The following is a 17,122-nucleotide window of genomic DNA, read 5'->3' as shown; positions in this document are numbered from 1 at the left end:
TGGCACATGTGAGAGGGTGTTTCTAGCTTAGGTTAACGGAGGTGGGAAGACCCACCTTGACTATGGTCAGCATCAGGGCTAGGGCCCTGGATGACATCAAAAGAAGAAGGCTAGGTACCAGCTTCATCCCTGTGTGCTTCCGGTCAATGGATGCAATGTGACCAGCTGTGTTTCATGCCTCTACGGCCCTGTCTGCCCCATAGGCTGTATCCTCAAACTCTGAGTAAAAATAAACTCTTCCTTATTCAAGGTATTTTGGGGTATTTTGTCACAGCAGTGAGGAAAAATAACTAACACCCATGGAGTCTGAAAGACTGGAAACTGCACTTAGCCCATGTGGTCTCGGCATGAAGGAAAAACAAAAAGGCACATATAAACTAAGTTTCTGGGTCCATAACCAGTAGCTGGGGTCTGAAGGGCTCAGCAGTCACAATGTCCAGACAGTTGCTTCTTAGGAAGGCAACTCCTACAGAACTCAGCTGTTCTTCCTGTTAGGGACATCTGTAGATGTGACACCCCCATGCCTTGCAGGAGACAGTTTGCACAAGCAGAAAAATGTTATATTCCACCAAGGATGGAAGACTTTTTTTTTTTCATAACAGCAGTGGGGCCATCAAAGATGGATTCATTTTTCTTGGGCTGTACTATGAGCCCAGCAGTCAGTTTCAGCCTCTCAAAAAGACTCTGTTGTTGATAGCAGTTTTGTTGTAGCTAAATGGCTAGAAGGGGGTGTAAATTACAAAGACTGAAGTTTTTAAGGTGTCCCTGTCCAAAGATTCAGGAAGTAGAAAACGTTATCAGATGCCTCCCTTTGTACTGTGTGCTGTAAGATGAGTCGCCTTTTAAAAGCAGCCCAGCAAATCCTAAAGTGTCATTAATTCTCTTGACATCATATGAAATTTCCTCTTATCAACACAGATCAATAGAATACAAACAGGCATAATTGGCAAGAGACAATTCTTCCCAGCTAGTCCAGGTTAATCCTTTGGCATGGATGAGCTTGTGGAAGGTTTAAGTGATGGCTAATCTCAAAGCCTCACAAACGCGTTGGGGATTTCATTTGACTAATCGTGGTGATTATTTGAGCATTAGATAGAGGGACTTAGGGGCTTGTAAAACCACACTGAATCACATCAAGTGACAGAGTTCCCCCCAACTGAAGAATTAACACAAAAATACTCAAGGTGCTTGGCACTGGAGATTTAGACAAGGAAGTGGGTCAGGACAGGTTTCTCCTTAAGCTAAGAGGGGAAATGAGGGTTTAATGAAAGCCAAGAAGTGGGCAGTTTACCTGATGCAGACATGCTTGCCTTGTGTCTTCCATCCCCACAGAGACTGGCTGTGTCTCCTACCTGTAGCTCTTTCTTGTTCTTTTGGAGTGGTTACCTCCAGTCTGAAGGTCACTTTTACAGTTGAGGGCATAGTAGGGAAATCAGCTTGGAAATTAGTCTGGGGAGATAGCACAGCCTGTAAAGGACTTGCTATACAAGCATAATGCCCAGAGTTTGAACCCCATAACCCATGTAAAAAACAGTTGGGCAGTTGGGTAATAGGATGTGTGGTTATAATCCCAGTGCTTGGAACAGCTCACTGTCCAGCTACTAGCCTGATCAGGGAGTTTTAAGTTCAGCCAGAGACACCATCTCAAAAAAACAAGGTAGACGGTGGCACCTGAGGAATGACACATGAGGCTGACTTGATTTTGCATGCACACACAAGCACATACATTCATATATACCTAGTCTCTCTCTGTCTCTGTCTCTCTGTCTCTCTCACTCTCTCTCTGTCTCTCTGTCTCTGTCTCTCTGTCTCTCTCTGTCTGTCTCTGTCTCTGTCTCTCTCTCTGTCTCTCTCTGTCTCTGTCTCTCTCTGTCTCTGTCTCTGTCTCTGTCTCTGTCTCTCTCTCTCTCTCTCTCTCTCTCTCTCTCCCTCTCTCTCTCTCTCTCTCTCTCTCTCTCTCTCTCTCTCTCTCTCTCTCTCTCACACACACACACAAGTCTAAAAGCTCCAAAATCTGTCAAGTACCAAATGTTAGGCTCTCTTTCTGGCGATCTTTAAACAAAAAGGTCACCTAACAGGGTGACCTGTTAGGACTAACAGGACAGCCATAGGGCTCCTAGGATAGTTTTGCATTCTGTCTTACTCTGTCCTATATCATGGAGAAGGCATAAAGCCACGTTTGTGTCAAATGTTCTCCAGGATTACAGAATTGTTTGCTAAAGCCACATGTCAAATTAGGTTCTGTCACTATAACAAAACCTATAGACAGTCAACTTAGAAAAGATTTACTTGTGGGGTGGGAAGATGGATCAGTCAATAAATTGCTATGTAAGTACAAAAATGTGAGTTCTATTTTCAGAACCATATAAAAAAAAGCCTGGTGTGGTAGTACATGCTTGTAATCCCTGCACCAGGAATATGGAGATCCCTGGGACATGTTGGTTAGTCTGTAAAGTCTACTGGATACAGTTAGAGACCCTGTCTCAAAAAAGATGGTGGACAGACACTGAGGAAAGACACCCTGCTCGATCTCTATATACAGGCAGCCTAATGTGCAGACACAGCAGCAAACACATAAAAGGAAAGAAAGGTTTTGACGTGGCTCATGACTTCGGCGTAATAGCCGATGATCTGATGGACACACTGCTTTAGGTTTCTGGGAAGTGGGATGGTATACAACCATCGGAATATATGGCAGAACAAAACTGGCCACTTTATACTAAGGAGAGTGAAAGTAGAAAAGTAGAAGGGACCAAGGCCCCACCATCCCCTTCAAGTGCATGTTTCCAATGGCCAAGGCCTTTTCTAGGCTGTCATCTTAAAGGTGCTATTATTTCTCTGTCTTTCTCTCTGTCTCTGCCTCTGTCTGTCTGTCTGTCTGTCTGTCTGTCTGTCTGTCTCTCTCTCTCTCTCTCTCTCTCTCTGTGTGTATATATATATATATATATATATATATATATATATATATATATATATACACAAACATATGTGTACATGTCTGTGGTGGTCAGAGATCAATCTACAGGAAATCTTGGAATTGAACTCAGATCCTAATGCTTACAAAGCAGGTACTTTACTGACAATTGTCTGCCCGACCTCAGAACCTCTTAATAGTCCAGTCCAGGTGCCATACTTTCAATATATGTGTCTTTGGGGAATACTGAAACTCTATACTCTTGTACATGTGTAAAATATGTGTGTCTCTCTGAATGAATACAGCATTCATTTATTTTCATATTAATCCTAAAGCTACACAAAGTGATGAGTTCTATACACAATATTAGGCTGCATGAAGCATCATTTAAAGGGTCAGAATGTCTGGGGATTCATTTCAGCTTCACCATGTATTAACCACTGACCCCAAATGTTATGTTCTTTCCTTGTGACTCAGTGTCTCCATCTGCACAGTTTCTTATCATACTGTCTCATTTTCATTGTGAGGACCTGAAGGATTTTTAAAAGAGATTTATTTATTTTTAATTTAATGTATGTGTGTGCAGGTATGTGCACATGAGTGGAAATACCCAAGAAGACCAGAAGGGGGCATCAGATCTCCTGGAACTGGAGTCTAGGCAATTGTGAGTGCCCGACCTGGGTACTGAGAACCAAACTTGAGCCTTCTGGAAGAAGAGTCGATGCGCTTAACCACTGGGCCATCTCTCAAGCCTGGATTTGATGAATTATCCATAACATTTTTTTTTTTTAGAAAAATGCCTGGTAAGAGGCAAATGTATGTAAGCATATGCTAATTTAAAACAGAATGCTTAGTGGTTGGCTGTGCCTTTGCACCCTGATGTCATAATATTACTCCTTAATTGATTACACTTCTCCCAATCAATGCATGGTTTGAGCACTTGTGAGACTTTGAATAACTCTATCTCTTATCATTGGAGATAAGCAGCAAGATAAACAATAGCCAGGGCATATACATCTATTTCATAAGGCGCTTAACAATTATTTATTGGCTGGTGAACTACTCAACTGGGCAAAGAGAGGAAGAAGGCAGTCATGTTAACATCTAAACCTCATTAATGTCTCACCCCATTTATGGCCTGGAAAGATGAACGAGTTGCCAGCGGAAGACCTTTTCTTCAGCCGGGTTTGTGCAGGTGTTTCAACACACTAGAAAAGCCAATTGAATGGTATTTCCTAAGTGGCCGAATGGCACAACAGTGGGGGTAGGAAAGCAGACAGAAGTGGACTGTCAGCTGCAGAAGTGAAGCTCAGCTCCCAAGATGAAACTCTCATACTACACACATTCCTGCTGGGGCATTTTGTTTGAAAAGAGAAATCAAATGTGCTGGTTTTGAATGTATATATTATAAAAATAAAACTTATTATGACCCTATTATTCTATTAAAAAGGCAAATAAGTACATACAAGCGAGGGGATAACAATCAGGGTGTAATGTGAATAAATTACAATAAATTAATAGGAATGGAAAAGAAACAAAGCTAAAAATATAAAAAAGAAAGAAAGATAGCAAATTTGGAGAAAATCTTCCTGAATGAACTCTCTTTCTTTCTTCCCTGTCCCTTTCTGTAGGTGTATATATGTATGCATTTTATGTGTGTGCATAAAGGCCAGAGGACAGCTTCAGGTATCATGCCTCAGATGACATCCACTTTTTTTTTTTTCTTTTTTTTTTTAAGACAGGGACTCTGTTTAGCCTGGAACTCAACAAGCAGACTACGCTGGCTGGCCAGAAAGCTCCAGATATCTGCCTGCTTCTGCCTCCCCAGCATTGTACTGGGACAATAAGTTAGTGCCATCATGCACTTAGCTTCTTCCTTTTTTTTTTTTCAAAGCACGGATTCTGGGATCAAACTTAGGTCTTTGTGGCTGCAAGGTAAGTACGTGCCGACTGAGCCATCTACCCAAGGCACAAATGTGCTATTTTGACATGCGCATCACAAAATCAAAGTGATTATTATTTTGTTAGGAAGAAAAGGTGTAGATTAAAAAAAATCAAGTTAAGACAAATTATCCTCAAACCTACTCTACTTTTCTTCAATAGTGTAGAATCAATATTATGGGGTGGGAAGTGTGGCGAATAAAAAAGATCATGGAGCTAGAGAGATGACTCAGCAGTTAGGAGCACATACTGCTCTTATACAGGATGCGAGTTTAGTTCCCACTACTCATGCTGGAGCACAACTCCAGGTCCAGGGGATTCAACACACGCTTCTGGCCTCCACAGGCTCCTGTACACACACACACACACACACACACACACACACACACACACACACACACACACACTGTAAAAAAAGGCACTTGAAGTATACTTCCCAATATGTGTGTGTGCATATATGTATACATTTATATATTCATCCCTATTGTGACTTAGTCAGCCTTCACCATCCTGATGTGTAACCTCTCTCCTCATCCCATGGCTCTGAGCTGACTATGTAAGGTACTTAGCCAAATATAAAATACCAGAGGAAACTGTCATAGCTCCACAGCTAGGGCTTGGTGCCTTGGTGTTTATGTGTCTCCTCTCCTCTCCTCTCCTCTCCTCTCCTTTCCTCTCCTGTTCTGTTTTCTCTCCCTCCTGCCCTTTCCCTTGTCTCTTTGGGATCACTACAGGAAGGCTGGCCAAGCCAAAAGTAGATGAGAAGGAACAGGGAGCAGATATGATTCATTCTGAGATTCTCTGTCACTCCAAATAGCCAGTTGCCAAGACTGGACATCAGATGCATTACTGCACCATCTTCCAGAAGCATCCAGATGACTGAACTCTCAGGAGGGAGTCTGAACCAATGCCAGAGCTGTTGTTACAAGCCATCACCACAACACTAGGTAACTGATAACAGGTGGCTGGGAGGCTCTTGACATGAAGCCCAGGATGAAGAGAAAGCAGAGATTCAAAATGAAATTGCTATGGAACACATTTATGCCCCTCTTCGTTTCATATGTATCGATCCCCAATTGGATTTGAAGGTGATGTAACTAGGGTTAGATAAAGTCAAGTTGAGCCACCATGCAGGGTTTAATGTCCTTATAATAACAGAAAAAGCAACCAGAGCTGTTTTTGTCATGTGAGGCATGCCAGGTAGGCAGCCTATTGAAACCAGGAAGACAGCCCTCATGACAGCTTGGACTAGAGCATTCTAGAAGGCTTGGAAAGTGCTCAACATTCATTTTGTTATAGAATCCTAACTAATACTCAAGCAAAGAAGTTTCAGGTGGGGGAGGAAGACATTTCTCTTATTCTATGGTTGTTTAGTGTAGAATCTTTTCAAAGTCTGTGGCTACTGGCTAGATTCCATTGGTTTTGCTTGATTCAACTATCAAAAACTTTAAAACTATCCATACTATATAATTTATACTTAAAAATCTGGAAATCATTTTGAGAGCACATTTAATAATATTCAGAGTTACAATACTCAAGAGAATTATTTTAAACAGGTTCTGGAAAAAGAGAGAGAGAGAGAGAGAAGGTGAAGGAGGGACAGGGAGAAAAACTGGGAGCAGGCAGGATGGAGATCTTTGGAACTTTGCCCTAAGGTTCTGCAAGCCATCCTATACCCTGAAGGAGAGGCCGAGCTCAGTGGTATTTATTACATTTCTTTTTTTTTTTTTTTGTTATCTCCACTGCTCCCACTTTCTTATATTACCTATTTTAATTTTTAAAAAATTTATTTCTGAAAATTTCATATATGGATACCATGTATCTCGATCGTATTTACTCCTGTACTTTCTCTTCCTTTTCCCTCAAGCCCTCCAACAATCTCCCTCCAAACTTTTTCATTTCTTCTTTCTTTTCTTTCTTTCTTTCTTTCTTTCTTTCTTTCTTTCTTTCCTTCTTTCTTTCTTTCTTTTTCTTTCTACCCACTGTGTGCTGACCATGCCTGCATGAGCCTAGGGTTGTCCACAGTAACCTACCAGTTGTCACACTCCTGAGGAAAAGTGACTCTGCCTTCCCCAACGGCCATTAACTACCAAAGATTTCAGCTAGGGTTGAGGTGCTGGAAACTTCTCCCCTGGACTAGCTAACTGGCTTGAACTTGAGCAAGTCTTGGGCAGATTAAGCACAGAAGTTGTGAGTCGCTATGCCACGTCCAGACGGCAGCGTTTCACAGCACTTCTTTCTTGCCACCACTCTCCTGCAATATTCTCTGGGCCGTGAGAAAGGCCAAAGACCTGCTGCTGAGCACTCCTCATCTATTCTTTCAAGGCTTTGTGATGTGTTCACTTAGCAACTGGTCCACTTTGTAGCATCATCCAGATTACAGTGAGTTACTGAGAAGGTCCTAGGCAACTGGAGAAGGCTATGTAAAACCCTGACCTTCTACTGCTCTCAAGTATTTCAACTTGTTGGTGTGAGGCAGCTGATGCTTTCTTCTCCTGTATCTTTTGTCATCATGTCTGACTTCTGAAACAGGTATATATGCTCTACAACTCAGTTTGTGGTCCATCCTCCTAATCCCATATGTCCTAATTCCCAATGTGAATGGAAGGGAATTGGAAATGAGGCTATTATTATATTATGCTATGAGGCAAGTAGCCTTAGATGAAGTCAGGTTGGGCCACAATGAAAGGGTTAATGCACTTATGAAACTAGGAAGAGAGGCAGGAGCTCTTTCTGTCCCATGAGGATACAGTCATGACATGCCAGTGTTGTTTCTGTGACCCTGTGTTCCATCTTTTGCTGGATGCCTCTTCAAAGGCCAGAGCCAAGAGTATGGAGTCCAGTCATCTTCATGGAGTTTCTGCTCAAACTCCTGTGCATCAACCTACTGGGGTGTTTCCTGCATAAAACCCTGCCCTGTGTTCTTCAAGCACCCTGACAAGGTAATAACAGCTTCTGTATCAAAGTCCAGAGCACTTGGTTCTAAGATCATTGGAGAAGAGCTGCTACATAGAGCAAGGACAGATAACACAATCCCTGTGTGTGTGTGTGTGTGTGTGTGTGTGTGTGTGTGTGTGTGTGTGTGTCTGTGTGTGTGTGTGTGTGTAAGCTCCTCACATTAATTTGCCTGTCATCTTCCACCTCATAAGTTAACCCTCCCCAATTGTGATGACCCTGCTAACCTCAGACACATGAGCAGAAAAAGTTGGATGCCAGAAGTTGACTGAGAAAAATGGTAAGAGGACGTGCTATAATTAAAAATACATTTAAGCAAAGTTTTACTAGTCATACGGGCATATGGAGACACTTAAAAATGACAGTGTAGGAAAGAATCAGCTCTGTGATTCTATGAGAATGCTATGAGGTTTTCATGCTTACCTCTTGGTCTCCATTGGGAGTACTTGGTACTTACACAGACTAGGATGCTTTTGTGAGTCCCCTACTATAGCCATCAATGTATGATATACTCAACTTATTTTTAATAAATGTACCTATTACCATAGGAAGATGCTAAAACTCAAAAAGAAGGCCACATTTTACCTTTTTTCCCCACAGTATTTTAAAATCTGAGATGGGAAGATGTCTAGTCAGTCAGAGAACCCTATGCAAGTGTGAAGGCCCGAGAGAGATCTCTAGAACACACACACACACACACACACACACACACACACACACACACACACACACTATACATCTTTGCTAAGTATCCACAGACTTTCTCATGTGGAGGGTCCTGCCTCACCTGTATATATTAGGCTTTACTATCTTTTAGGGGAAAAAATTGCCCAAGAGTTTAAACACCGAGAAACAAGCATCAAGTCTGAGACAGGGAAATAGTACAAGGTGAAAAGCAATTTAAGAAATTGGACAATCATCCCAGGAAGAGGAGGATCTCGCCATTTTTTTTATAGGCCATGGGCCAAATCAATGACCTTCACAATTCACTGAAACCTAAACTGAGCCAATGGCTATAAAGAAGAAATGGTACTCCTGGCACTCGCCAGAAGGGTTGAGGTGACAGTGAACTTGCAGAAGTAGCAACCGCTAAATGGAAGGCAGTCGTCACAGGATCGATAGTTAGTGCAGTTGTTTTTCTTGTGTCTGATCTTGGGCCAGGTTAGTTTTCATAGAAGAGCTAATATATGCTATACTGCATATTTTATGAAACTGTTGGGTGTGTATTTTGGTTGTACTATTTTCATATGCATGAGTCTGAGTCTCGGGACACTAGCTTGAGTTTTCTAGGTTCTTGTGTCCATAGGCAAAGAATTAGATCACAGACATGGGCACATGGTTAGAAACATAAATGGAGAAGTTTATTTTAAAAAGGTAAAACTCCTGAAAATGGGCTAGTGGCCTGAGGGAAAATCCCAGAAAGCACTGGACCAGGTAATCCATGAGCCATTACGGGTCCTTGAAACAGCTCCCCCTCTCCCATGTTTGTATAATGTGGGCTTTTCTCATGCATGTTCTATGTAGGCCAGGTGGGGGAGAGATTCTAATCTTTCTCTACCGAGAGGATTATTTCATATGTAACCTTGATACAGCTTTCTCCAGTCTCTCATCTCCTGGAGTACTGTGTCTTGGCCCCCAGGAACAATGTGATCAATCCCATTGCCAACCTATAGTAGACATCACCTTGACCTGGTAGCCATAGCTCAAAACTCAGTAGAAAAAGACAGTGCTATCCTTGTCTGTGGTGACATGGACAGACTCCTCACTCTTCCCCAGTCATGAGACTCTCACTTGGGATTCCAGCCTTCAATTTCCCTAGCTGGAAGATGCTGGAGTCCAGCTGGAAGTTAGCTGAAATAGCCGTGCTACAGTGCAGCTTCCATGAGGTCAACATTCCTAATGGGGTGAGACTAGGTGATGGAGCTGCTTGAGGAGTCACCATGCTCTTGTAAGGGACCCCTCCCCTGTGCTAGTGAGCCTAATAAACGCACTGGTTCAACCACCACGTGCTGTGGTAGAGCTGCTCCTTTTATTTGTGTCCTGTCTGGAGTGAATAGACATTTGTTCCTGTCTTTTCTGGAAACATTAACAGAATAATCCGAAGACACTTCTTAAAGCACCTTGGCAGTGTGTGTGTGTGTGGGGGGGGGGGAGGCCATACTGTTGGGTAGAAAGTTGCCTCTGGAAGAGGTTTACAGGTTTCCAAAATAGGACACAAAGAAGAACAGGCAAGTGCAGTGGCCCCTTCCCACCCCCAAACAGGACAGGAGGTACAGCAGGAGTCTCTAGGTGGGCCAGTTCAGTGTAACTGCGGAACTTCCTAGCTATCAGAGCAAGTGGGGAGTTCACACCCTTTCTCCTAATGACTGTTTAAACTTCAGAGAATACTAACCCCCTACAAGAGTCTTTTATACTAACATCTCCTTACAACATATTGAATTCTGGGCTTCAGAGAAAAGCAAGACCCCTTCCTGGCAGTGTGTACCCTGAGGAAGGAACTTGGAAAAAGGTCACAGGGAGGGGTGTGATATTGTAGCCCCATGGTTGTCAGCCTGGAGGCTTTGTACCTTGGCTTGGTCAGCTCGTTTTCCTTTCCTTGGTTTTTTTTTAGGTGTGTGTGTGTGTGTGTGTGTGTGTGTGTGTGTGTGTGTGTGTGTGTATCTGTGTAGGAGGAAGTGTCCATGCATGTGAGCACCTTCAGAGGCCGGCAGAGGGAATCAGAAGCCCTGGAGCTGGAGGGGCTGGGAGCTGCTTGCTATGGGCGCCGGGAACTGAGTTTAGATTCTCTATGAGGGCGGCAAGCACGGCCAGCCGTGGAGCCACTGTCCAGCCGCTGGTCTATTCTGAAGAACATGTTCTTGCTTCATTTGTTCTAACTAAACTCCAGACTGCTCGCTCTACTCTTTGTGTCCCCTCAGAATTCTCTTTCCAGAGTATAAGAACAGGGATTGCCGTTGGGGTCTGGAGACCTCCGCATCTTCCCCACCCCCTCGTAGAGCACAGCCACCCTGAGGAAGTCTCCATAGTGTACTCTCCGCTGTCAGGGGCAAACCTAATGAGGCATCCGAAGAAATGCAGAAAGAACTAAAGACAAACAGGCGTGGCTCAATCCTGTTACTCCTGGTCAGTCTCCCACTGTCTTCTGCTTCTACTTTTCAACCACGAGCTGAATGACAGATGCAAATTATGCCCCCACATCTGCTGTCATCTGTAACTGTTCCACTGTACAGTAATTCGACTGCACTTTCTTCCCTGATGGGGCAGTGGAAGGCAGGAACTGGATCCGGTTTGCTGACCCATTCTCTACTCCTAGCACCATGGCTAACAGGGAGATGCTCAGTAAATGAGGGTGGGGGCGACTAATCCTGCCCGTCGTCTGCTTTCACAGGCTTAATCTGAGCTAGAAATACAAATGGCATTTCTCTCGCACAAGTCTGACTTAAAACAAATGCTGCAACGTCATTTCCTATGGGATTAGTGCTAAGTGCCTTTAACTGCATCTAAAGAGTAACATTTAGTGGTCTGAAACATCAGAGAAAGCACAAAAGAAAATCCTTCAGCACCGTTTCAATCCCAATTAAAATTCTTCAACCCAAAAGCATAACGTTGATCTGATCAAAAATGTATGAGTTGTTTTTCTTTCTGTCACCATAATTTAAAGACGGGAAAATGGTACTTAAGATTTACATATACATGTGACGCGCAACCTCATTATGGTGATTGTATCTAGAAGCTGGGGAGTTTTGAATCTTAAATGTATTTTCAGGAAAAAAAATGCATTTTCAGAAGGGAGACAAAAAGGGCTGCAACAATAGCTCGAATTCACTGCGTGGTATCCAAAAAAGCAATGTAGATTGTCCCAACCATCATCAGAGTGTCTGTTCATTTAGCACATTAGCATGAAAGGTGGCTTTGGCTCCAGGGAGCCTGGCTTCTTCCCCACAGGTTTTTACTTTTGAGTTCCTTGAAAGAAGCATTTCAAATACAGTACACAATGATTTGCTCCCATCTTCACTATGGACTTAAGAAGGCATTATAATTTCAGGCGTAAGCTGCCGGTGCATTTGCCCTGGAACAACGTCTACCACGGTCTCAATGTTTGCTTCATGGCAAAAACCAGGTGTACGCATGGACAAAGTCTAGGGCACTAGAGTGATGGTAACTAAAAGGAGTTATGGGTAATAACTGTGATGATCACTATATAGAAAAGATTCTTTCTCCGTGGTGTGTATGTGTGTGTGTGTGTGTGTGTGTGTGTAGTAGTAGTAGTAGTAGTAGTAGTAGTAGGAGGAGGAGGAGGAGGAGGAGGAGGAGGAGGAGGAAGAGGAGGAGGAGGGGGTGGGATGAAGGTGATATCAAATATCATGTCCTTCCCTATCCCTCTCTACTTACTCCATTACTCCACTTACTCAGAGCTAAGCTACCAGCCAGCAAGGCCCCAGTGATGCCCCTGTTCCCCTCTCCCAAGGTGGCTCCATGCTTGCATGGCCCCACCTGGCTTGATATTTATGTGCTAGGGATCTGAGATCAGGTCCTCCCGATTGCATAGCAAGTGCATCTAAGCACTGAATCATCTCCAAGGTCCCTCAAAGACAACGAGCCAAACACAGCCTTGAAAAAAAAATCAAAGTTAAAGGGAAAACAACTTTCTAGGGACAGGCTGCTCTCAAACTCATTCTCTTGACTCAGCTCCTCTCAAGCCCCGATGAGTTGATGTTTGCTGGGATTACAGACTTGTGCCATGGCACTTAACTGAAAAAAAAAAAAAAATCTAGTCATCCTGCCATTATTAGAATATATACAGCACTGGGCAGTTAAAGATCTAGTTGGTGTCAGGCCTGCCTCTTTCACCCATAGGTAGGGAGTCACAGATGATACCGGATGTGGCCAGCCATGTCTAAAGACTGAGCAGAATCCCATGGACATCTAGAAAACACCCGTCTCGTCTTCAGTATATGAATCTAGGGAGGTCCTAGCCCTGACCAGCACTGGTCCCTTTCTCACAGGAGGATGTCCTATTTTTGTCTCATCTAATTAGGGCTATGCCATTCCTCTTGTCACAGGAATTGGTGAACGTGCCCAGGGCTGAATCAATGTGTGCCTGGCTTGTCTCTGGCCACAAGGGATTGATTCAGGAACAGAACATAATTGCTTCTGGCTTGAGTTCCCTGAAGGTAGGTATCCAGGAATGGGCCCTCCAGGGGGATTTTGATAAACATGGCTCTGTATCTTCTGACTCTTTCTGTTTGGATTTTTTTTTGAAAGTTTCATATATTTGTATAATAAAATATGATCATATCTACTCTCTATTTCTTTCAACCCTCCCCCAATCTTCCCCATAACAGGCACTCCTCCCAACTTCACAGTTATTTATTTACTTACTTATTTTGATAACCCACCAACTGCAGTTAGTATTGTTCATGTAGATGATGGTAATGGGGTATCCACTGGAGTATGGAAACCTACCATTGGCCACTCTCAAAAAAAGAATGATTGATTCTCCTTCCTCCAGATATTACCCATCACTAACATCCTTGGTACAGGGTGGGGCCTGGGGATTATGTATCCCATCTATGTTGAGATTTTGGTTGGCTTGATTGAAGGTTTCTTGTCAGAGTTACTTTAGGTGATGTATAAATGTGCATATAGCTTTGACTGACTGCAGCCATGTTATCTATCATGAAGAAAGCCGTCTCAAGAAGTATGCCGACACAAGACATGACTATGCTGATAACACTGCATAAAAAGAGGCAGCCCAAACTTCTAGCACACTGCACGTAAGGCAGGGGTCCACGCCACTTATGGCTTCAAGATGCAGGCCAGTGAGGCTGGGGAGAGTGCTCAGCACTACTAGCATGTGCTACGCTGGCAGAAGACCAGGGTTCGGATCCTGGCACTGACTTCAAAAGAACTGCAACTGTAACTCAGGTCTTGGGGAGCACTTTCGCTTTTACAGACGTCTTCACATACAGACACATAAGGTTACCAAGAAGAGACTTGATACCCTATGAGCATATACAGGGGGAGGAAGTCCTCTTCAGTCACAGTCATAGGGGAGGGAGTAAGGGGATAATGGGAGGGAGGGAGGGAGGAATGGGAGGATACAAGGGAGGGGATAACCATTGAGATGTAACAAGAATAAATTAATAAAGGAAAAAAAGTAGAAAATAATAAAAATCAATCTTCAAATAAAAGTAGCATACACAACGTAGGGAGCCATTCCACAAGATTCTATCCCATGTTCCTTTTAAAGAGGACCTGCTGGGCCCGAGCTCATTTTGAGAGAAAAGTATATTTTTGACACGTGAACGTTGGAGATTCCTTTCTAGGGATGAAAATCTGTAGAAGCCAAATCAAACAGGCATGAGAGGCAGAGTGATGTGGCTCAAGTCTGTTAAAGGAGAGGTGGAAGGGAAGGGTTGGAGGCCAGTACGTACACAGCAGAGGAGGAGACTCTGCATGCCGGAGACAGTGACTTTAACATAAGTGGTTTGGGTGGTCAGTTCTCACTGGCAACTTGAGAGGATCTCAGAGTCGCCTGGGAGATGGTCCTCTGGGCATGCATGTGGGAGATGAGCTTGACTGTGCTAAGTGAAGCAAGAAGCAAGAAGACACATCTTCATGATAGGCAAAGCCATTCCCTGAGCAGGGACTGGACTGCAAAAAAGAGAGAAAGCAAACCGGGCAGTACCTAGCATCAGACTCTGCCTCCTGACTGCTATGATCACTTCCCTCAATCTCCTGCTGCTACGACCTTCCCACAACGATGGACCGTGCCCTTGAACCGTGGCCCAAAGTAGACCTTTCTCTCCTTCAATTGCTTTTGCCAGACTATGTTCTCATAGCAACAGAAGAAGAAACTACCACAGCGAAAGGTGATGCAGACCTTTGCTTAAACCTTATCAGGAAAGATGGAGAACAGGGCTTGGGTTCCCAGGGAGGGTGTGCTGAAGGGAGACTGCTCATGGGGGTGGTATGCTCATGGGGGCGGTATCACAGTTCGGAAGAGGACAACTGACTGAAGAGTCAGGCTGTGAGGTTGTAGCAGGTACAGCTGGTAAAACCTGATGTCATTAATCAGGAATGACAATTCAGGCAGAAGAATGAGTTAAGCCACCTTAAATAATTTTGGGAGCCTGCTCTATATAATTTGTCTAAATGACAGTAATGGAAACAACCTAAATCTAAAATAACAGGGAAATGAATGGCTAGATAAATTATGGTACATTTAACTAAATCAGGTAAGACTATGCAGTGAATTATTAATATTTTCCTGTGTGGCAACACCCTAGATTAATAATAATTTCATGCTGCACACATTCCCATAATGAAGACTTCCTACACCCATTGTAGGTGCACCATGGATGTGAGGGCTACATGTTCATTTCAATACCATCTTTCTGCCTCTGCACAGCTTACAACTGCACATAGGAAAACATGAAGGCAAACTTCATACATGAAGAAAAATAATGAATAGATGCCTGCTTTTTGGTTAATTAAGAGTTTTGAAATTTTAGGAGATATATAGAAAGAGGCACATACCAATATTCCGATGGTATAATCACGTCCGAGAGGTAGGACCTGTAGTATGTGCCCACATCCCATGGTAAGTTCTACTTTTCGAAAGTGTATGTGGATACATTTTAGAATTTTGATTTAGTTGTTGACTCTGTGTATGTATGTGAGTATGTGTGTGTAGGTGCTCTTTCTTGCCTGTGTGTGTGCCCACAGAGGCCAGATAAGACCCCAGGTATCTTCATTGCTTTCTACCTTATTCTGTGAGATAGGGTCTCTTGCTGGACCAGGACACCATGGATTTGCCTGCACCGACTGGCAAGTGCAGGCTTTGGACCTGCCCAGCTGCTCCATCCTTTCAGTGCTGAGGCTGCAGACTTGGGCTACCAATCCTGGCTTTTCCATGGGTGCTGTGTTCCCGTCTTAGGTTCTCATACGTACGCAGTAAGCACTTTACCCACTGAGCCACCTCTCCAGTTTTCAACGTTGTAATTTTAGAAGGACATCAGCTGTAAGGTAGATTTGCTAGAAGCAGAGGGCAAAGCGGAGATATGCCTAACAGTGGTTTATGAGTAGGGGTTCTTGGGAAGAAAAAGAGATGTGGGGTTAGTTATGAGAAGAGACCCAGGGCCCAGCCCAAATCAAGTCCTCCTGGGGATGATTTGAGGCTCACTCCTTAGAAAATCAGGAGATTCCTTCTCTACTGGCAGCCATGAGTTGAGGGCTGGCCCTGTGGAACTTGAGGCTCTTCTCACATGTAGAAAAATATAAAGAAAATCTATTAGCCAAGAGACACAGATACTTCTGAAGCCCATTGGAAAAATGGTACAGGGATTTGAGGATACCCATAGAGTACTTCTTAAATAGCTGGAGACACCTATAATATGAAATATTCATTGTTTCACTTAATAGACAGTTTTATTTCATAAATATGCTCATTTGTTTTGAAATACTGATTTTTAGGGACATGCATAGATCAAACACAAATACTGTCATTTATTTTATAGAAGAGATGAGTAACTGCAGATTTTGGGGTCCTAGAACCAATGGCCTTGGATACTGAAGGATGAATGTGCTGTCATAGAATCTTTTAACCATATAAGTTCCTATAACATTTATAAGATAAATATCAAGATGTCATGTAAAGTCTACTCATCCCCTCATGGCTGGCAAGATGGCTCAGTCAAAGAAAGCCTTTCCTTACATGCATAAGAGCCTGAACACCAGATATGTTAGTGTGCGCTTGTGATCCCACTACGGGGGAGGAGACAGGCAGGTCCCCAATTGTTGATGATCAGCCACTCTGGCCTAGTCAGAGGGCACCAAGCCAGGAAGAGACCCTGCTTCAAAAAAAAAAAAAGTATATAGCTCTTCAAAAATGACATCAGAGCTTGAACTCTGGATTCTACATGTGTTCATGTGTACATATTCCCTGTGACACATAGGGATGCCTGAGTATGCACCTACCCCCACCCCCTCCTACATATGAAGAAACAAACCTATTTACCCTCTCACATCCACCACCCCTTTTCCTCCCCTCCTGGCCGCAAATGAAGCCATCTCAAAGTGGGTGTTTGTTGTTGTTGTTTTGTTTTGTTTGTTTTCTTTATTAAGCTGATTCACTTACAAGATGTGCTCTGCTCAGGGGAAACTCTAACCCAGGGTTTCAGTAGGATCTATTTCCTTGGGAACTAACTTATTATGTAGCCATAGGCATAACACATCTCAAGAGGAAAGTTATTGATTTTTAGGAAGTTAACCTTATGTTTGGTCACATTGCTAAACTCACTTAGCAGC

The 17,122-nt window shown here is 43.3% G+C and overlaps 2 protein-coding genes across 16 annotated transcripts in view; one reads left to right on the top strand and one right to left on the bottom strand.

The window, feature by feature from the left end:
* Positions 1 to 17,122, bottom strand: part of NCKAP5 (NCK associated protein 5) — a 915,906-nt gene that overhangs the window by 254,616 nt on the left and 644,168 nt on the right. The gene's annotated exons all lie outside the window — the stretch shown is intronic.
* Positions 5,583 to 17,122, top strand: part of LOC311607631 (uncharacterized protein) — a 57,226-nt gene continuing 45,686 nt past the window's right edge. For 2 of the 3 annotated variants that reach the window (XM_084799538.1, XM_084799537.1), the window contains exon 1: positions 12,197 to 12,984. In XM_084799538.1, coding sequence (XP_084655664.1) covers positions 12,853 to 12,984 — 132 coding nt within the window. In that variant the 5' untranslated portion in view covers positions 12,197 to 12,852. Of the gene's footprint in view, positions 7,388 to 12,196; positions 12,985 to 17,122 lie in introns of those variants that run through there. The other variant, XR_014782672.1, reaches the window with a different exon arrangement.

Source organism: Acomys minous (genome assembly GCF_964271855.1).
Source record: "Acomys minous genome assembly, chromosome: 1".
NCBI lineage: Eukaryota > Metazoa > Chordata > Mammalia > Rodentia > Muridae > Acomys > Acomys minous.
The sequence above is the reverse complement of the archived record's forward strand: the minus strand, read 5'-3'. Positions and strand labels throughout refer to the sequence as shown.